This window comes from Tenrec ecaudatus, chromosome 6, assembly GCF_050624435.1.
Source record: "Tenrec ecaudatus isolate mTenEca1 chromosome 6, mTenEca1.hap1, whole genome shotgun sequence".
In the NCBI taxonomy this organism is placed as follows: Eukaryota; Metazoa; Chordata; class Mammalia; order Afrosoricida; family Tenrecidae; genus Tenrec; species Tenrec ecaudatus.
The window spans coordinates 166628854-166651048 of NC_134535.1; the positions used below are offsets into that span (position 1 = coordinate 166628854).

The following is a 22195-nucleotide window of genomic DNA, read 5'->3' on the forward strand; positions in this document are numbered from 1 at the left end:
TTTCTGCCAAAGACTGGGTCACAGACACCGTATTACCTATTACAGGTTGTTGAGGGAAATAATGGGAATACAGTCATTTATGGAAAAGTTCAGAAAATCCAACAATTTGACATGCATGCAGTCATGCCAATGTTTCTTTAGTTTCAATAACATCTCCGCGGCACCTCCCTTTGAGATCAGTTTTTATCTTCTATCTCAGAGAACTCTGAAACTGAAAACTAAGACTTGATTTTTTAAAAAGAGGTTAGCGTCTCAAGTCTTCCTTTTCTGACACCGCATAGAAAGGCTTTGGCCAAACCTAATATCACAGTTGTGAGTGCTTTCTTCTCCTTCTTAAAGATGTATCTTCTGTCTTCTCTTCACTAATATCTCATGGTCTAGAAAGAACTGATCTTCCCATCAACCATGGCCTTGGCTTCCACGATTTCTAGTGATAGGTTTTCTTAAAATGACAGAGATTTTATGTTCCTTAAATAATATCTCTTCACCCGAAAAGAAGACCTCAGTGGTGGCCCGTCAACCAGCCTTCCTTAAATGCCCGCACCTTTGCCTCCTCTGCCCTCCCCTAGAGGTAACTTTAGCTATCCTTGCCTGCCTTTCTCTCTCAACTGCTGCTTGGGCTAACTTGCAAGAGCAATTCTAGTAGCTACACTTTATGCTGTAGCGAGGGAGCTGGGATAGTGTAGTGGTTGAGCTGCTAATTGCGAGGTCAGGAGTTTGAAACCACCAGCCTGCTCAATGGGAGAAAGTTGAGCCTCCCTATTCCCATGAAGAGTTACAGACCTGGAAACCCATGGGAGCAGCTCTCCCCTGTCCTAGAGGGTCCCTGTGAGTCTGCATGGACTCAGTGGCCATGAGGGTTTTTGTTTTGTTTTTCTTCTGTATTGACGATGTAAATTCAGAAGCCCTTTACATATTTAATATGTAAATATCACAGGGAACTCTTTCCACTGTAGTCTTTTCTTCCTATAACCTCATTCAACGTTCCAATCACATTAAAAGCTGTGTTAAGACCTGTGGTTTACCGTTTAACTTACTGAGCATGAGAATGGTTGAAAAGCTTACCCAAAGTCACAAAATGCATCATGGCTACACCCTGTGATGTGCGCATGCGCAACAAGCTATCCAAAGCGGCAGGCATTCATCCAGAAAAGAAAGCCATTCCCTTGCCTAGTGGAAAGGAGCCATGGTGGCTGCTCACCACAAGGTCAGTTGTTAAAACCCACCAGCCTTTCTGAGGGGGAAAGATGGGACAGTCTTCTAGAAAGATCGACAGTTTCAAAATGCCCAAGGAACAGTTCTACTTTTTCCCATAGAGTTGATATGAGTCCTCTCCCATAGAGTTGGTATAAGCCCACATTGACTGGACAGTAGTAAAATTTTTTGCTCAGCCTTATTTGAATGATTTGTTATATTAAACACTTGTAAAACTACTTTTAACAACAATTAAGATTATATTTGTGCAATGTAAATGGTTTCACTATAGAGTCCTCATAAAAATGTATTGGAAAGGAATAATAGTGACAACTGAAGATGATGGACATAATTAATGTCACTCAATTATGCGTGTGGCGAGTGTTGTAATGCAAAATGTTTTGTTATGTAGAGATCTGCCTAAAAGAAAAAGATTGGGAGAAAGCAATGAAAATCGTACACTAAGTTCCCACCTTGGAAAATGTAAAATAGCAATACAAAACAGGTATGGAACCAAAAGTAGTAGACAACGATGCCCAAATGGCAGGTTCTGTCTAACAAATGGCTCTGCCATTGCTGCTTTCTGTGTCAGACGTTCTACTCGTTTCTCGAGGTGTAACATGAATCGGCCTCCGCATCACCCTCGTGGACACATGAACCCAGCCTACGAAATGGGAGAATAACATTTGATGGCATAGCACAGATGGTCATATTAATTTATTTCAGAAACTTAAATTTAAGCTTGAAACAAAAAATCTGGATCCTCTACCACAAAGTTTTTTAAAAGCACATAAAAGGACCTGGGGGAGGGGGGAGAAGAACACATTGAAGAACATACATATAAATGTACCAATAAAAATAACTAAATGTACTTCATAAGACCGAACACAGAAGTTTCAAGTAGACAACCACTGTCTGTGAAGTGTGAGGAGAGGGGCCACCCTCCAAACTACCACACCACCAATGTCCGGGGCCAGGCCTGGTTTGTGCTTACTTCCCAGTGCCCGTCATTTTAGTAGCCAGCACAGTTGCTTAAGCCTTGGACTGCTAACCCCAGGGTGGGCAGTTCAGACTCACCAGCAGGTCTGCAGGAGAATGTTGAGACTGTCGGATCCCCAAAAGATTTTTAATCTCGAATACCCTCGAATAGGGTCATGATGAGTCAAGTTCACCTCGATGGTAGTGAGTTTGCTTTGAGTTTCTCTCTCTCTCTCTCTCTCTCTCTCTCTCTCTCTCTCTCTCTCTCTCTCTCTCTCTGTCTCTGTCTCTGTCTCTGTCTCTGTCTCTGTCTCTGTCTGTCTGTCTTTCTCTCGTTCTAGCTTGCCCTGGAAGCTACACATTCACTCTGTTTCTGCTACTCTCTGAGATTTCATTGTATTTAGTGTATTTAAAACCTAAAACAGAGCTAGAATCCCCGGGTTCAAGTAATTAATTCATCTCCAAAGTCGGATATCTGTGACGGAGACTATATCATTGCAAGCCTCAAATTTTTACCATCTATTCTTTCACAGGGAAAGATTTATTGAGTAAATTGTAAGCACAGTATGACCACTGTGTTGATTAGGGGGAGCAGGAAGGAGTACATGGGGTCCCTTGGAGGTGCAATTGGTTAAGCTATTCAGCCACTAGTTACAAGGTTGTAAGTTCAAGTCCATTCACAGTGTTTCCAAAATAGAAAGGTCGGTGGCGCACAAAAACACAACTTTGTATCTACTTCCAAAAATGTAATTCATTTAAAACCCTATGCGGTATAATTATACTTGGACACATATAGGTTCATTATGAGTAAACTCCAATGGTCTATATTCTTTTGCTTTTGAGAAATAGTGATAGTAGTATAAATGAGGCAATTCTGTTAAGTATCACTTAAGAAAAAATACACACTGTAAGTGAAAGGTCAGGGAAAACTGATAAGGTAATATTTGAAAAGGAATATTTGTAAAATGGTTTTGGAAATGAGAAATTGATGGGTGTTGTGAACTGAAGAAGCAGAGAAGCAAGATCCAGGTCTAGATGAGCATCCTGCATATGTTTGTAATGCTTTTGCTATAAGTATCTTTTTATATCTGAGTTAACGGAGTATATGCTTTGAAATATTCATCTGTTTCATTAAAAGCAAATGTGAAGGAAAAAAAGACCAACATTACCAAGAATGCTTCTGTTAACACAAAGTGACTATAAGTGTATTTTATGAAGCAGAAAATTGCTTCACACCCAAATTCTTAAAATCTTTTTGTGCTGGCTTTAATAAGACATAGAAAATTTGTACACATGAACCGAATGAAATTCTAATAGAATTAGCATTTAGTAATTTGGTATTTCATATGCTTGGAAAATCTGATGTTGAATAAAGCAAGGAAATCAGGAAAGAGATTCCTACTTTATGACTAGAATCATCCTTTAGACTGGAATGAATTAGCCGATAGATCATTGGTAAGGCTTGAGCCTAGCATAATCTTAAACACTGACTTTTCCCACTGAGATCGCGGATGTATAAGGAAGAGAGCATTAGAGAGGGAGAAGGAAAATGAGATCAGGCCTGGCTGCACACTGGTAGCCGCTACTAAAAGCCTGCATCTCTCTCTTTTTAAGCTCTTAGAGCAATTTAGACTTCAAGAGGCAAATTGAACTCAATACTGTATATTTCCCGAGCCCTTTACCATCCAGTAAATTCTCACTCGTGGTAACCCCTGTAGGGACTCAAAAATTTTAAACATGAAATTCGAGATAATAGCAAAATCATCTTGTGTAACAGTGAGCAAACTCCCAAACCGATTTATTCTACTTAAAGTAATTGAGCTAAGAGTGTAGAAGATGAAACACATTTGCCCATGAAGCTGTGAATGAGGACACAGAATATTTTTGATCAAAATAAGTTAATGGATTTGAATAATGATTTATTGTCAAGTTTGATTGATGTAGATATGTATGAACCATCACATATATATCAAAAGATAGTCTGATTTAACCTGGATCTAAGGAAATTTCATCTCAGAAAAAAAATTGTATCTTGAAAGAAACAAGTGCATTAAAAATTATTTTTGTATAGACAGCTCTCTTTTGGTCATTATGATGCTTCACTCCATTACTATCATCCAGAAATATGCTCTCTTAAATTTTGTCTTCTGAGGCCTTGAAGAGAAAAAGTTGCTTCTCTTCTTGCAGTACCCTATCAATGTTATATTGTATTGGACAGGGTTCTCCAGAAAGACAAACCAGATTGCTAGTAATTATATATAAATATATTTATAAAGATAGATATATAATTCAAGAAATAAACTGCTAAATTATATACAGATAGATAATACAAGAAATTAACAGTTAAATTATAAAGCAGTGAGACACTAGCAGTCCTTCAAGACTTGAGAGCTGCCAGTTGCCAGTCCCCTTCTGTAGAGAGAGCTGGGCTATATATACCCAGGCAGCAAACAGCAAGGCAGGTCCCCAACTTGTCGGTCCCCAGCTCCAGAGATGAACATTCCAATCGTGTGGTCTTAAAAGGGACCTCAACTCACAGCGACACAGTCCACAGGCTAGGCATCCCACAGGTTGTGTACCCCTTTAAACTGAGGCACAGAACAACCAAGGTGAGGCTCACCGAGCCATTTATCCCTCTGCCCTTCAGTTAATCCTACTTGTGTTTATTGGCCAGGCTGGCACAATAAACTATAGCATATATTACTATTTCAAATGATCTCATAGTACTTGTCTAAAAGATTTAATTCCAACATAGTAAAATACAATGTTAACAAAAGTAGATTAATTGACGGCTTGAAGTGTACAAATGATTTAAGCAAATTGTTTTCACACCTACTTTTGTTTCTATATATAATCTACTTTTTAAATATATACTTTGTTTATATATACAAACCTACATATATATATATGAAAGACTTCAAATACCAGAAAGCCAAAATGAGGTTTATTTGAGTAGAAGTTAGTGACATTTAGGCCCGAGCCTTCCATTTCCCTCTTCAACATCCATCGCAGCCCTCGACGGCTTCCGATCATCTGATCCGGGCTTTGGGACCAAGCTTGGAATCGCTTACATAGTGTTCATGTTTGCATAGTGAAAGGACAGGGCCCTTCCGAAGCTATCCTGTCATTCTTTGTACAAAAGGGTTCCCTGGGCTCAGTCATCTGTCATCAGATCGCCTTTTTCTTTTGAGTGACGTGGACAAAGAGGTAGGGGAGGCTCAGGGGAGATGCAGACATTCACTGGAGGGTCTGTCCTCGTAGAGGCTCCGCACAAAAGAGGACGAGTCTAGACAGCACGGATTGACACAGTCCCTGCAACCATGGGCTGAACCAAACCTACGGGTGAGAGGATGGGGCCGGGCCAGGCAGCACTTGGTTTGGTTGTAAGTAGGGTCACCGTGGATCGGAACCGATTCAGTGACACCTTACAATAACAGTCTAGACTGAGGCAGGAGAGGGAAATAACCTACTTTTCTGAAAAAAGAAGCAATGAAGGGGGGAGTCATCCTTTGTGTTCCCTTATAGCCCTTCTCTGGAGAGAGCAAGGAGGTGCTCTACTCCTGTACAGATTTGCCTTCTCTGAAGTTCGCGGGGCAGTTTTAACTCTGTCCTGTAGCGTAGCTATTGCATAACTCAGTGTCAGTGAATTTGGGGGTTTTTTTGGTTTATAGTTCTTTTATAAATATTTATGACCCAAAAATGTAAGTAAAGGAGACTTGATGCTAGGGTTTCCTGAGAAGCTAGAAGTATCATCTTGATCCATTGATCCAGGGATAGCTCTGCAGCTTATTTAGAATAATATTGTAAATGAGAATAAAGACTTGTATTTGATGAGATGATCATTGCCTCATCCAAGGAATTTCGAGTTGCTCATCAGAGTCCAAGTTTGCTGTCTTGGCAGGAGGGAGGTGAGTTGATTCATGCATTGTTGATGTTTCTGAGGAAGGCAGATGGATTTGAAAGAACGGGAGCCATTAATCCAAACATCACTGAGTAAAAATTTATTGGCAAAACTGGAGCATTTTACAGCAGCGTAGCGCAACTAAAACCCTTTTTAAAAGGCATCACATTCCTTTTCTGAGCCAACTACACACTAAAAGGAAGTGCTCTTTCGGTCATTTTTTAATATGCATTGGAGATGGTCTTTAAGAATAAACTTTGCTGTGAAGTCAAGATATTTTTCTTCAGAAAAGGTGTCAAAAATTGAGATCCAAAGTCGTCCACTAATTTGATTAGTGACTGCCTGTGTGCTTTATTGATCCACAGCCATGAGCAGCAGTCTTTTCTTTCTTTTCCGAAGAATCAACTCTCACTTTTATTCCACCGAGAAAGCAAAGCCATGGGTAGCAAATTTTTAGTTGAATCTTTTCTTTTTCAAAAAGAAACAATCCTGAGCTTTTCATTAATAAAGCTGAAACTGTTGGTCAGGGCTTGTGGGATGTTATATATATGTTCCATATCCTCTGGTTATGGGATCTATTTCATCTTTATTCAATACTAGCACCTTCGATGCGGGCTAGCTTCTTTGGAGAATAAAAACATAGGCCATTTATTCAATATCAAGAGAGTATTTCATCTGCGGTATTTCATTTAATTCTCACCCAAATCCAGGGAAAGTAGATTTCCCAATCTCCATTTTACAAAAACACTAATAATAACAACTTCACATGGATCACATGTAATGAGCTAGTTAAGGTTTATTGTGCCAACCTGGCTGATAATATATGTGGATTTAATTGAAGGACATAGAGATAAATGGCTCTGTGAGCCTTGCCTTTCTAGTTCTTGGGACTCTTGCTTTCTGATGGCCAGACCAGGGTGCAGCTGCCTTAGCCAGTTTCCTGATTCAGCTTACAAGGCTCGCTTCCTGCAAGACATCCCTGAGGAGAAACCACCAGAACTTACCCTGATGTAGCTCTGGGTGCTTGGGCGGCCGTATGGAGACCACTGTCAGCACTGAGATGCTTGCATTCTCGCTGATTCGGCTTTCCTCCTGTCGTCGGCATCATTGTGTGTGTTTTGTGAGATTGAGGAGGATTTTATAGATTGGTGTTGGACATATGGGCTTATGTTGGATTTAGGGCTTGGACAGTACTGAGTTGGGATGCTTTCTTAATGTACACTTATCCTTTATATAAAACTCTCTCTTACAACACATGAGTTTCTGTGGATTTGTTTCCCAAGTTTACCCAGACTAACACATGCAATTACCTTCGCTAATAACCCATCCTGGATAACAACAAACAGAGGAGATAGGAGTGGAATCTAATTTATGAATTCTTTCCATCAAATAATACAGCCTAATTTTCCCCCCACTGGTCAATTGAGAATACTTATGAAGAACATTGTCAGGTTGTGGTGAAATTTATATAACCATAGTTACTAAACAGTCTTAGCCACTATTACATGCTCAAATAGTGCCAATAACTCCCACCCCTTTCGTTTCTTCTTCTCATTGTATCCATGTTAAAGTGAGGGTGGTTGTTTTTTTTTTCTGTTAGTACCCAAGTAGCATGTTGAAAATCATGAACCACCTTCCAGCATCTCAAGGCACATTGTCAAAATCATGAAGTAAGAAATCCCGTGGGCTAATCACACAGGGTGTCTACAGAACAAGAATGTTTCACCACTTGCACAGTGGAGGCATGCAGGTCCAATGTTAGGGGCTCCATTGTTCCCAGTGCCTGAACTTGAGAATGGACCAGCTACAACAAGAGTGCTCTCTCTTCTAATGTAATGCAGTGTTCTGTGCTCCCAACTTATCCAGGACATGCTAGTGTGACTCCTGGACCGAGGTCTCCAGAAGTTACAACTTTCCTGAGCTGAGAAGTGACAGCATTTTTAGAAAGGAATTACTTGCGTTGTACACATATTCTGAAAGTGACAAAATGATTAATTATTGCTGCTAGAAATGATATACCAATAACCACGCACATTTTTCTTAAAATAAAAAATATAATATTTTAGCTCCTGCGAATATCACTTGAAATAACAAGATTGAATTTTCTAATGACAATTCATAATCTTCCTAAAAGTATCAGTTCATCATTCAGTTTCTTTTAAAAGCATCTGGGTTTCTAAAGGAGTTGAAAATCTTCCCTGTTAGCTATCAAATTGTTAAAAGGTGTTTGCAGCCTGACTCTGGATAGTGAGAAAGGCATAATTTAAGTTTAACCACTTGGAAAATTATTTTCTTTTAAATATTGGGATCGCAAGGCATTTTGGTTTTGCATATCAGGTGCGCCTGGTAAACTCAAACCTTTGTATTCCCTTCTCTCCAATTCCAAGTTTTCCTGGGAATTGTGCGACCTCTATTAGACCATATGTTTTTCTCTCCTCAGTGTGGCTGCAGTGACTGTCGTTACAGATTGAGGGGCATGGGAGGATGATCTAGGATTCCATGCCATTTCCTTGAAAGGTAGCTTGTGAGTGTTCTTGGAGGGATGGGTAGGATGAGTTGGTAAACAGAATTTTAGTGAAGCAGGAGGGAACCATCAAAGAGTGTCAGAAAACTGAGGAAAGACATAGACCGGAGCTGGTAGCCAAATAAAGTATCAATGAAGACTTTATTTTTGTCGTTTGTATTTTCATTTTATTGAAGACTTTGAGAGGAGGTGCCTTCTGGATTCCTAGAGTTGGTCATTTCTTAAGAAAATAGACTAGCAGATTGTCTACAACCACAGATGCTGAGTGTCAGCTCTGGTGGTGGTGTGGTTATGTGTTGGTCTGTTTATGGGTATTGTGTGCAGGGGGGCGGGGCAGGGGGTAAGTTGGTAATATATAGTCATTTTGATTTAAACAAAACAAGAATTCCTCCCATTTTTATCATTTTAGTAACCTACAGTTTCCACTCTTCTCAAAATTTTCATCCATTTTCCTCTGAATATTTCTCAAAAACTCACTGACATTAAGTCAGTTCCAACTCATAGCCTCACTAGAGAATGTGATCGAACTTCTCTGTGGGTTTCGGGGACCGTACCTCTTTGTGGGAGTCGAAAGCCTTGCTTTTCTCCAGCTGATTGACGGGTTGATCTTGTGGTTAGCACCCGCTCTTTTAACCCAAGAGCCAAGCCCTAAGTTACCCTTGGATTTGAGCAAACATTGTCATTGTAGGAATGAAATCATTAGATTTCCAACTTTCCAGCATCACAATGAATATTATTGTTATGAGTCTACTAAGGGCAGTTATGTGTCTTCTAGAATCCTCTATGACTGCCTTGTTTTTGCTGCTTGATCCAGCTATGAGTTGATTTGTCATTTTACTCTGTAGTCTTATAAAGAAGGAAGGCATAAAGAAAAGGCAACACATTCTTACAAGGCTTTGTTTTCTTGAGTTCCAGCGTTTCTTGCCTTCCTCAAACTGATATTGGACAAAGTTGATTAGACGTAATGAAAGCGACCATTATTGCTAGACGTAAGGAAAAGCATTCAGTCTTTCATCATTATGTTTGATATGAGCTAAAGTTTATTCAAGGATGAGCTGTATTTAATGAGTATAAATAGTTTCCCATTCCATGCGTACAACTCCACTATAAGAAGTTCTAATGGCACGGGAAGACCTTGATTTTGTTGGGGGTTTTTGGGGGAGGGAGGGAGGCATTAAAAATATCATTTTATTGGGAGCTCATACAACTCTGATCACAATCCAGACATCCCTCCATGGTGTCAAGCACATTTGTACATTTGTTGTCATCATCATTCTCAAACCATTTTCTTTCTACTTGAGCCTGGGTATGATCAGCTCCTCATTTCCCTCGTGAACCCTTGATAATTTATAACTTTTAAAAACATTTTATCAGGGACTCATACAACTCTGATCACAATCCATACATATACATAGAGCAATTGTGTAAACCACATCTGTACATTCTTTGCCCTAATCATTTTCAAAGCATTTGCTCTCCACTTAAGCCCTTGGCATCAGGTCCTCTTTTTTATAATTGTTATTATTATTTCATGTCTTACACTGTCTTTATAAATTCTACATGTGTTTGTCTCAAGGGCTTGCCATGAGATTGCCATCACTGCACAGAATGCAGCCACATTTCATGCACCACATATTCCCAGCGATACAATGGGAGAAAGAAGTAACAAAGCAAAACAAGATGGTCATGAATTCTAATCACCACGACTCAAATATGTTGTAAATTGGAAACAATCTGTATCGAATTTTAACCCTTACAAGTCTATTTTCATATACTGTCAGTCATGCTGCAAGAGGCTCTGGTCACGTATCAAAATTGTTAGTCACCGGCTTGTGTTGAAGTAACTCCACTCTCAGACACTCTTCAAAAGGAAGTAAGCACAGATGCGCTCTCTCTCTCTCTCTCTCTCTCTCTCTCTCTATATATATATATATATATATATATATATATATATATATATATATATATATATTCAAGAATATTCCATGCACCATTTTGATATTTATTTAGTATATATTATATAGTTAGCATATGCATGTTTTTAAAATACTGGAATCTTGCATGTAGCTAAGAAGTGGAGCACATTTTTATACAGCTATGGAATGGAATACATACTGCCATCAAAGATGATGTTTTCAGGAATATTCATGAATTTGGCCAAGTGCCCAAACTTATTGACTATGCAAAAGCTACCTCTAGAGCGCTCAGATTCTAATTTGTTTAATACATGGCTATAAATATGCATTAAATAAAGCCGATGAAAATAAAATTGTCATACTAGCTTAGCATAGGGATAACATCAGCTTTACAGTGTTTTTACGTTTTCCTGTAATGGTCTGTAATTTAAAATTGACCATTTTTAAAGTGGTTATTTTTAAAACTTAGAAGCATTAAGTAAATCCTAAATATGAATAGAATGTTATATTATCTATCGGACAGTGTCTTTCAAATCAAGGATTGCAATTCAAGGCGCGGGGTGGGGGGTGAGGTCACTGATAGCAGTTACCCAGTTGGATGGAGCCAGCATTTTTTTTCTTTAATGAAATAGAAAATATGTCTGTGCTGTGTATAATCTTTAAGGGGGGGAAGAAAAATGCAGCATCACAGTAAACATGTTAGCTTCCAAATAAACACACACACACAAATATGTCAGTGTCTAAACATGAGATATATGATGCCTTTCTTACTGTGCTTTATTTTAACAGATGTTTGAAAGAAGGCATACTCAAGTAATCAGTTTCTCTGATAGAATTTGGAAATTCCAAAATTGCACATTTCACATTGTTAAAATGCATTCAGATCCACTGGATGCGGTGGAATCGGCACCAAAAGCTGAAAGTAATTGAAGATTTCAAACTTAACGATTTTAGCCACTGGTGACTAAAAGAGGAGAGAGAAGCAGAGAAAGATTTTAACAGAACGGTGTCCAAAAAAAAAAAAACACACAAGCTCGAATGTGAAATATATAAAATATATTTCTAGGTAATCATTTGCTAGATAAGACCCCTTGGTAGTGTAGTGGTTATGCATTGGGCTTCAAGCCTCATGGTTGGCAGTTCGAAATCACCAGCAGCCGCTCCGCGGGAGAAAGACTGGGCTTTCTACTGCCATAAACAATTACAGCCTCAAGTCAGTGTGACTCAGCATTGACGCGAGGGCAGAGTTTTGAGTTTGCGATAATGAGTGATTTTTAAGTCAATGCATAGGCAAGCTCTCAGCCTTTTAAAATTTCGCTTCGCTGACATGTTCCAGAGCTCGATGGGAAACGGGGATGACAATTAAATTTCATTCTGAGATTAGTATAGCAAGTCAGGTCAAGTCTTTTGATTCAAATGGATTTTCTCTATTTCCAGATGAGCAAAACCTTCATTCTTATTTCCCTTCTAAATAACATTTGAAAGACTATTTTTAAAATCTAGGAATAAAATACATGCTAAAGTAGCTAACAATTAAAACTGATGTAAAAATGATGCTGAGGTGGACTCTGATCTCCTCTGACTTCACAAGCAGGGAAGAGAATCAAAGTCATCCGTCCCACAAGGAAGAAGTCCAAGGCGTTCTCCACTTCTCCTCTGGTTCAATGATCCATTGCAGTGGTCCCATAAAACGCATAAGCGACACTCATGATTTTGGGGTTTATTACGGACATGAGCAGGTTATACTACAGGATCAGAAATGTACAGGATACAATTCTTCCTGTCAGGAGTGACTCCTCTTAATCATGCCAACAAGCAAGCCAGTTTCTGTCTCTCTGTCATGTGGTCCCTTGGCCTCTGCTCTGGGAAAGCAGGCATCAAACATCTGCTTTAGCACTGCCAATAAATAACCACAGGGCACACTATTCCACCATAAAACTTGACCCAAAAGAGCTATGCATTACCTCCATGGATCAGGAAATCTAGCCCCTTCCCCTACATAAACTATGTGCCTAGATGCACTTCACACTGAAAGCAGCTCTCTTGCCTATTGGCACTAAACTTTACTCCTTCATGGGCTGGGAAACCAGCACCTGTCTACCATGTGCTGAGGCTCTTGGTGCTGCTGCCTCTGCTTCTCCACAGCCCCGTCACCTGGAGAAGGTTGTTCAATGTGCAGGATCTCAGGGTTCCTTCACTCTTGGCTTTTCTTTCTTGACGGCAGTGAGACCACTGGTTCCTGCTTCTGAGATGAAATGCTTTAAACTTAGGTGGCAAAATGGACCAATCCCTTTGTGAAAATCCCATAAACCTTATTTGGATGGTTCATGGTCAAACCAGTTGTCTGATGGGAGTTATAAAGACTATGGGTAGTCAAGGGGAATTACTGAGAGCCTAATGAAGGTCAAACATGATAGTGGGATAGGAGGAAAGTAAAAGGAAAGAGAGGAAAGAACTAGGAGGCAAAAGACGTTTATAGAGGTATAAATATGGGCACGTGTATATGTAAATATATATCGATAGGCATATAGGTATGTGTACATATATTTATATGTTAAGCATAAAGGTAGCAGATGGACATTGGGTCTCTACGCAAGTACTCCCTCAATGCAAGACCACTTTGTTCTAATCTGGCATTCTGTGATGCTCACCCTCACAACACAAACATTACAGACAAAATGGGTGCATAAGCAAATGTGAAGAAAGCTGAGGGTGCCTGGCTGTTAAAAGACATAGCATCTGGAGCATTAGGAACATTGAGAACCACTGCTGTCGATTCTCAAAGTGTAGAAAACATATTGTCTGTATAAAACTTGCACTCTTTAGGATGTCAGATACTGAATTCTGGATCTCAAATATCACACGATGGGACCTATTCCAGAATTCTGCAGTTAACTCTTCTTTTTAACATTGAATTATATAGTTCTGACCTGCAAGTAAAAGCAAGAGTGAGAACAAAGCATGCTTTGCATTCTTGCATAGTCCAATAGTGTGAACTCTCATACAGTGAAGAATCATTTCTGTAGCACACTGCTTTATTTCATATACTGTTCCCAGAGTTATATGTAACGAGGCACCCAGGGATGGAAATCCTGAAATTTTTATTGCAATTCTCAGTGTTAAGACCAATGCTCTGGGTAGTGAAATTGTCTGTATCATATCCAAATCCAATAAAGAACAAATATCATATCCCCCATGGCAGCAGTTCTCAACCTGTGGGTCATAACCCCTTTGGGGGTCAAGTGACCCTTTCATGGGAGTCACCGGATTCATGACAGTGGCAAAATTACAGTTATGAAAAAGCAACAAAAATAATTTAATGGTTGGGGTTACCACAACATGAAGAATTGTATTAAAGGGTCACGGCATTAGGAAGGTTGAGAACCACTGACCTATGTGGAACCAGGTGTGGATCTTCACTAACATTTCATTAGAAAAAATGAAGATGATCGTTAGCATGTTAAATTTGAGAATCTCCCTCTCCAATGAAAACGTTTTCAATATTGTCAAAACAAAATGATGTCCCCCTAAGTGGTAGGGTGAACTTGTTTGATACGGTTCTTCTAGCCAGAGTCTTTTTAACTCCCACAAAATGACTGGGTGGGGCTACGCAAATAGGGTGTATGAACTTCTAAGGTGGGGCCCGCTCCCTTTTGCCGTACTGCTAGATTTAAAATGAACCATCTCAGAAGTAGGAATGGGAATAGCAGGCCCCTCAGAAAGAATGAGATGTGTGGATCATATCCTTTGGACCCTGAGATCCCTGCACTGAGTTTCTTCAATCTAGGAGTCTGATAGCTGTGATATAGGCAAAGCAGTGGTCCAGTGAAGCAGTAAAGAGGCATTTGCAACACAGGCAGTAGAATCAACAGCATGAGCAACAAAGCTGAGTGGCTGGCTTCCCAGACTAAAGAACAAGTACCGTATATACTCGAGTATAAGCCGACCTGAATATCAGCCGAGGCACCTAATTTTACCACAAAAACTGCATTAAAATGTGATGAAAAACTTGGCTTCTACAGGAGTATATATGGTAAATCTCATCATCTCAGACTGGATTTTCATTTCCTCCAAGGGTTTGCCTCCCCTTCATCAGCCAAAGTAGGTTGAGCTGAGTGCCTTCATGCTGAGGTGTATATCACAGCAGTATGCGCTTTGGACATTTATGGAGAGCGCTAAAAGATATTTGTAACGCAGCACAAACAGGGCAGAGGCCAAGGGGCCACGTGGCTGAGAAGCCAAGGACAAGGACAAGGTGAAAAGAGATGTTTTGATTAGCAGACTAGTCTCCTGAGCCCTTCTGACCCTGCAGTGCATTGCGCCCAGTTAATTTTTCTAACAATGCCCCCCCCCCCTCCTGAGTCCATCTGTGAGTTCTCTGTGGTCATCGCAATAGATGATTCAACCTAGCAGAGAAGGAGAGTGCTGTGGGAGGGACAATTGGTGTCAGAAAACATGAAAAAATAATAATCATTTCTAAATTGTCAACGGTTCATGAGGGAGGGAGGTTGGGGAGGGGGAAGGAAAAAAATGAGAAGCTGATACCAAGGGCTCAAGTAGAAAGAAGATGTTTGAGAATGATGATGGCACCAAAGGTACAAAAGTGCTTGACACATGGATGGGTGGATGGATGGATGGATGGATGGATGGATGGATGGATGGATGGATGGATGGATGGATGGATTATGATAAACGTTGTACGAGCCCCCAATAAAATGATTTTTTTTAAAAAAAGAAGAAGTTGGAGGGTGGAGACTTACCAGGCCACAAACATTGGCATTGGGCTGGTGTCGATTCTTCTCCTCCCTCCTTGCATAGCTAGAAGGGATCAGACCCCACCCTCCTTCGTGCTGTTTTTTGCACCATAATTCACAACCCTAAGCTACCTCTTACCGCTCTTACCTTTTGCAGGGGTGACGCAGGACCGCACAGTGCTTCCTTCTCTTGGGCATTGGGTTGCTATGCGTCAGTACCTACTTGAAGGCACCTAACAGCACCAACATCTTATATTTTAAAAGTCTGTTATTAAGGACAGCCACTGCTTTTGTCAGTAAAGATATCCTAAATCGTTTCCTTTTATTATTTAAAGATCAGAGCAAAGTTTATTATTTTTAAAGTTTTATTGACATACAAGTCACATATCATACATGCAATAGTTCAGTCACATTAACAAGAGTTGTATAACAATCACTACGATCAATTTTAGAATATTGTCTTCCTTCTTGTATTCATGGCTGTAGCTCCCCATTCCCCCCACCCACCCACTATCTCTCCTGCCGTGCCCCCAAGAAACCATTTATCCAGTTACTGTCTCTATAGATGTACCTATTCTGGATTTCATAGACCAAAAACCTACCTAAAAATTTAATAACAGTAACAACGTGAAACAGAGAAAAATCTCAATCAAAAAGAAAGCAAAAACAAAAAGTTTAAAAGTTTTAATGTAGAACAAATTTAAAATGGTTCAAAAGGAATTTCAAATTAGTAAATTTTCTTGGCATAATCAGCAAAAATGTGGAGGAAAAAAATCATCTCCTAAATTGTTTGTAATGCAAAACACTTCTGCTTAATTTTAAAGCATAGTTCTATATCTTTGATGCTGGAAGATTATTTTTTCTTCCACATTTTTCAGATTATGCCAAGAAAATTTACTAATGTACAATTGATAGATAAAGCAAACTCACTGACATCCAATCAGTTCTGACCCATGGAGACCCTATAGCTACACTGTAACTGTCCTGTGGGTTCCTGAGGCTGTAACCCTTAATGAAAGGAGAAAGCCTCATCTTTTTCCCTCAGAGCAGCTAGTGGGTTCAAACAGCTGAGCTTTGGTTAGAAGCATAACCCACCACAATACCAGGGGTCTCTGATAAACATACTTCAGGATGCAGGAACCATATCTCACCAGACGTCTTGAGAAGGTTTTTGTCTGGAAGTCTTGATCAATTTCTGGATCTTCCTCTTCCTAAAAAATATAGAGCAGATGGCAGAAATTGACACCCAGGGGGTCAAATGTTACCGGCTGCTTGCTTTAATCTTGTTTAAAAATAAGCCTTTGTTGGAACCGTGATTGCTTTTTACACAAAGTCTCTGATGTTCTTGCCTTACAGTGACAGGGGTGAGCAATTGCCATCGAGGATGCACACACCTGGCAGTGTACTATCAGCCTCTTGACCTGATAAGTTTGCTACCCTTGACCTAGACACTACAGTTAGTGTAGTGTACAGATTCTTTAAAAGCATCTGTAACGTTTAGTAGGTTTGTCTAAATTCTATTTTACAGATGCTTATTGTGACTGGTGAGATGATATATATTTAATTGTAACCCCTGTATTTTTTCTCAATCTTTATGTGGTGTTTATATATGTTAAAGATTTCTTTCATTTGAAGATGTTACTCTTTCAAAATAAATATTTCTGCATCCCTGTTTACAAAACAGATTGAAGTTAAAGATGGTTTGAGATTCATGTTTCAATCTCTTTATTTTGATAGGCACAGCGAGTTTGGAAAATATTGTTTGTTTTTTTAGTCTGCCTTATTTAATAGTATTCAATTACCACACTCCCCAGAGGCTTTGAAATCAACATCCCATTGAAATTGAGTGGAGAATGGTACAATTAATTTGAAGTATAGCACTCCATCAACTTGTTTTGGAATTAGGTCATCGGTAAGCGAAAAGACTAACATGAACATAAAAGCGTTGGAAAGCTAGTGCATTAAAGAGCTCCATCTTTGTTGAAATCAATGTTTGTGGAATATTAACAAAAACAGCTCACACATGTTGATTAAAGAGATACCTTAAGTGTGTAAAAGTATACATCTTTTCTTTCATAAAAGTGTTTAATACTATTATAAATGGTCATATATATTATGACAGAGGAGCTCTGGTGGCACTGCCAGATAAGCATTGGGCCTCAAGGTCCAAGGTTCAAACCCACCAGTTATTCCAAGAGAGAAAACTGAGGCTGCTACTCCTGTAAAGATTGACAGCCCGAAAAGCTCTAAATAGGGTCACTGTGAACTAGAATCAACTCAATGGCAGTGGGTTTGTTTTTCTGTTTTTGTTTTTGCCTACAATGGCACACGATGTTGCAGTGTAATATGCACCTCTCAGTAATATGTCACCGCTGTCATACACATTTCTAAAATTTTGTTGAAAACATCGAAGACCCCATTTATTCAGTGTTTAACAATTGTCAACCAACATGCATACTGTAAGACATTACCTAGCTATTAAAAATAGATATTGTCCAGATTTCAAAGGCTATGTGATCACTGATAAAATGGGGAGTATATAAATAGTCCCAAAACTTAGTTTCCTATGTATGAGATATTTGACTTTTAACTCTTATATGACCCCAGTTTATCAATGAGAAAACAGTTGTAAACTATAAGATCACATACACACAAGTCGAGATTATAGCTCAGTGGTTCTCAACCTTCCTAATGCCGTGACCCTTTCATACAGTTCCTCATGTTGTGTTGACCCCCCCCCCAACCATAAAATTTGTTTTCTTTGCCACTTCATCACTGTCATTTTGCTGTTATGAATCGGGCGACCCCTGTGAAAGGGTCACGCGCCCCCCCCCCAGGGGTCGTGACCCATAGGTTGAGAACCGCTGTTCTAGCTCCAGGCTCCAGAACCTTACCCTCAACCACGTGCTGGAGACAAAGAGCAAAGAATTGTAATGTAATCAAAAACCCATTCATCCAGGATGAATGACCCCAGTCAGTCAGAGTTGCTTACTTTGCTCTGGTTGGAAGAGGAGATGCTTCTCAGAGGAAGTAGAACATGAGCTAAATTGAGATTGAGTTTGCCAATTGGTGCAAGAGAATCAATTCTAGCTATAACAATGGTATGTTCCGTGTCAGAGTCATGAGAAAGCATAGCGTATCCAGGGAAGAGCAATCAATTGCCCGAGAACATCATCGAACTCTTTTGTAAACAGGATTTCAGGAATATCATTTGTTCTGCAAGGGCAATATATTCAGATGAAAGAAATAGAGTCATCTTTAATACATACAGATAAACACCACATAAAGATTGAATAAATATGTTTTACAATTAATAGCTATCATCTGACCAGTCATAGTCAACAACAGGTACATCAGTCATTTTTTTAATTTCAACATTTTAAGGATCACCTTGTTGTGCTTCTTTAAAATCAAACCAGCTCTGTGCCAACTGCGAGATTTTCTGATCCACTTAGACCCAGGAATTTGCATTTTTACAGGCACCCTCGCTGACGCCAATGCAGAAGAGTCTCATTCAGAAACACTGGTTAAATGTTCAGAACTAAGAAATCAATATGCTAGAACATGACTTGGCTGATGTCATCGGGTTATAGAGAAGCATCGCAATAGCTCAGTAGAAAGAAGAAGTGTTTATTTGGGCTCCAGAGAATGGACAGGGTTGATTTTTCTTAACAACATCACACACACACACACACTCCACCTCCACCCCCGTTTGGTTATCTTTGCTTTTAGGTGCTATTGAATGTATGCAGTTATTTTAAAAATACCAAGAAGGCAAGGTTTAGATTAATTGGTTTATCAAACTAAAAGACCAAAGCTTCTGTATGTGTTCTGTCATTCTCACTCCTTCAGACACTAGCAATTACTGAAGTGACAGGCTGCTTATTAGGGAATCAAATATGAATGAATGAATTCAACTCCATGTTTTCAGAAGGATATAATTACACGCACTGTAACTGGGGGATTTTGTAGGTAAACCTAGCAAATTGTCATGTTTCTGTACCTCTTCCATGTGAAATGTTTAATGAATTAAAATACTAATACCACTACGATTAAGCTACAGTTGACCCACCAATTTAAGAGTTGGGATAATCTTATTATAAGATAACAGTGATTATTCTGATTGGTTTTGGATACGCATCTGAGATAAAGTAACAGAGAACCAGCTGCATTTTAAAAATCCCCTGTTCATTTTAATTACTGTTTATACTCGAGAATAAGCCGACCCAAATATCCGGCAAGGCACCTAATTTTACCATGAAAACATTTTTTAAATGTGCTGAAAGTATACACGGCTTATACTTGAGTATATACAATACAAACAGCTCCCAAATAATATTTTTGCTTCAGAAATTCATACTTCCCCATCTTGCTTACTGTGAATGTTAGTAAATTCTTGAAAAGTTAAGCAAAACTGAAAGAGAGAGAAACAAGATGAGGGAATATCATCTAACCCTTCTGGAACCAGATCCTACAGTCAGACTCTCATTGGGTAACCTGAGCTGGCCTCGACCAACTGGGGAATCTCAAGTTTAGGTGCCAAATCACACACTGACATTTATTCCACACTCAAGTGGGTTAAGCACAGATGGTAGGCCGGCAAGAGCTGAGCGTTCATGGATCGTGTCCAGAGAGGATGAGAGCTATCATCTTCTTTGTTGACAGTCGGGTGGTTTTCTCATTCCACTTGAATCAAATGATGTTCATTCATGCCACGGTGCATAATCCCTGGATAGGATTCTCCGAAGACGCCATCCTGTGAACTCACTGCAAAAGAAGTATTAAAAACAGAGAAGATTGCTAAGTAGCACTTCCACGCCAATAGGCAAACACAAAACAGAAATTGAATGGCTTCCATTTATTTTGCAAAAGTATAAGAATTTATTTAGATACATTCACATAACTGTATTATCTCCACATGTGTCTATAGAATCTTATTTAATACTAAGGTTGAACATGAAAAGGAAAGGACAATTGACAGCCTTTAATTTTCATAAACGTATAAAGCAGTTTAAGTTTCTCATAGGACAAAAAGCCCTACATGACACAGACTAGAGAAGGCTGGTGTGAGTCAGACACCCTCGCTTTACAAGTTCACAACCCATTTTGGGATAGCAGACACGAGAACGTGGAAACTTAGATTAAAAATAAAGCTCGGTGGTAAAATACGATGTGGTTGCAGTGACTGTGAGGCTGTATCAGAATGTGCTTTGGGCGGAATTTGAAAATGAGCTGGAACGGGAACACAGGGAGACAAAAATGATTTCCGTTAAGGAAGAAAATCTGTGTGAAGGAAAAGGCCTCACTTGCTGAATTCGACCTTTGATGACATGAGATGATTCTAGAGAACGAGTTTGTATGACTAATGTGTCTGTGTGATAATACTCCATCTAAAATTAAAAGGAAAAACAAAAACCTGATCAACTTGGGAAGCTATACTTGCAAAACACGTGTCCATTTATTTTGACCGCGAGGAAAAAGAAAAGCCGCTTCATGGGTTAATGACTGGTTTCACCTTTGTCAACGGGTTCAGGCTGCACCTTGGGGTGAGCTTCTGCAGAGTGAAGTGTAACCACGTGGGAGGACAGAAGCCCGGTGGGTGAAGAGTTCAAACCCACCAGCAGCTCTGCTTTAGAGACAAGAGGGTGTCTAATTCCAAAAAGATTGGTTATCTGGAAAACCTTCAGGAGCAGTTCTGCCCTGTCCTGTAGGTTTATTATGAATCAGAATGGACTTGGGAGGAACTGGTGGGCCATTCCTATTATGGGGCCATAATCCTATTGGAACTTAGGACGGGATTTTTGAAACGTTACTGTGAATGAGTCATTGCTCCGTTAGCAGGTCTATAGAAGGAAGTATACATGGTGCTAGAATGAACATTTTAGAGTTATCTATTTACCAGTCTTTTTCGTTTAATGTCTGCCCTAACGCACGAGACTTTCTTTTCTGAACTGCCACGTGTTCTTCTTCCAAGATGTTCCAGTGGATTTGATCGCCATCGGCAGGACTGGGTGGACAGTGGATGCCCCGACGAGGTACGCTTGCGTTTCCTTCTGGCGAGAGTCCCAGGACCGGCATGTCACATCCATAGACACAGCTTCGTGGAGGTCTAAGTTAACAGAAAGAGATAGCCGTCATCCAGCTCCTAACAGATGCCCGGCCTTGAGCATAACTCTTTATGTGCCGTGTCTCTACTTATTCTCGCATCCATTCTATGAAGAGGGTGATAGTATTAACCCCATACCGCAAAGAGGGGCAGAGCAGAGGTGAGGGAGGGGAGGGGAGAGGGAGGCTTGGGCTATGAGAGCTTTTAGAGTTGGGAACATCTGGTAATAAAGCCAGACCTTCCATCTATGTGGTCAGAGGGCTGTTTCCCTAAACACGAGGGTCCAGACAGGATTCCATGAGTGTGATGCACATAGTTAATGACCTTGACTGTTTAAAAAAAAAACAAAACAGAAGTTCACATTGACAGTTGCCTCAGAAGAAAGGCCTGGCAATCTGGTTCTGAAAAATCAGCCCTAGGTAGCACCTGAGTCAAAAGAGATGCAAAGGCAGCTGGATCTCAAAAGCTGAAAGGCAATTAGGAAGCCCTACTGCTAGTTCAACAAAGATTAGTTGCATGGGGTAAAGACTGGCTGCCACGCATGTGCTTTATAAAAAGATGTGATACGTATTATGACATGGCTTCAGCATCAATGCTAAGGGAAACAAAATTGGGACAGCACTACAGCGAGGTGACGTAAGCATTTGCATAAGTAATTATATAATGGTACACAATTATAGAAGTAATGTTGACTTTTTAAAAAATTTTCTACTGAAATGCATGTACCTTAATATATCAGTCACATGAAAATTTTCTATAAGATTCAGCAAGAGGAATATTTTCTTTTGTCCCTTTTCATTAAGTTTGAGTGGATTCATTTTT

At 39.7% G+C, this 22195-nt stretch overlaps 1 protein-coding gene across 1 annotated transcript in view; it reads left to right on the forward strand.

Annotated features, from left to right (window-relative positions):
- The window catches only part of PLXDC2 (plexin domain containing 2), a 520641-nt gene that overhangs the window by 416431 nt on the left and 82015 nt on the right, over positions 1 to 22195 (forward strand). The window contains exon 10 of the mRNA XM_075552462.1: positions 21242 to 21302. Within this exon, the coding sequence (XP_075408577.1) occupies positions 21242 to 21302 (61 nt within the window). The remainder of the gene's footprint in view (positions 1 to 21241; positions 21303 to 22195) is intronic.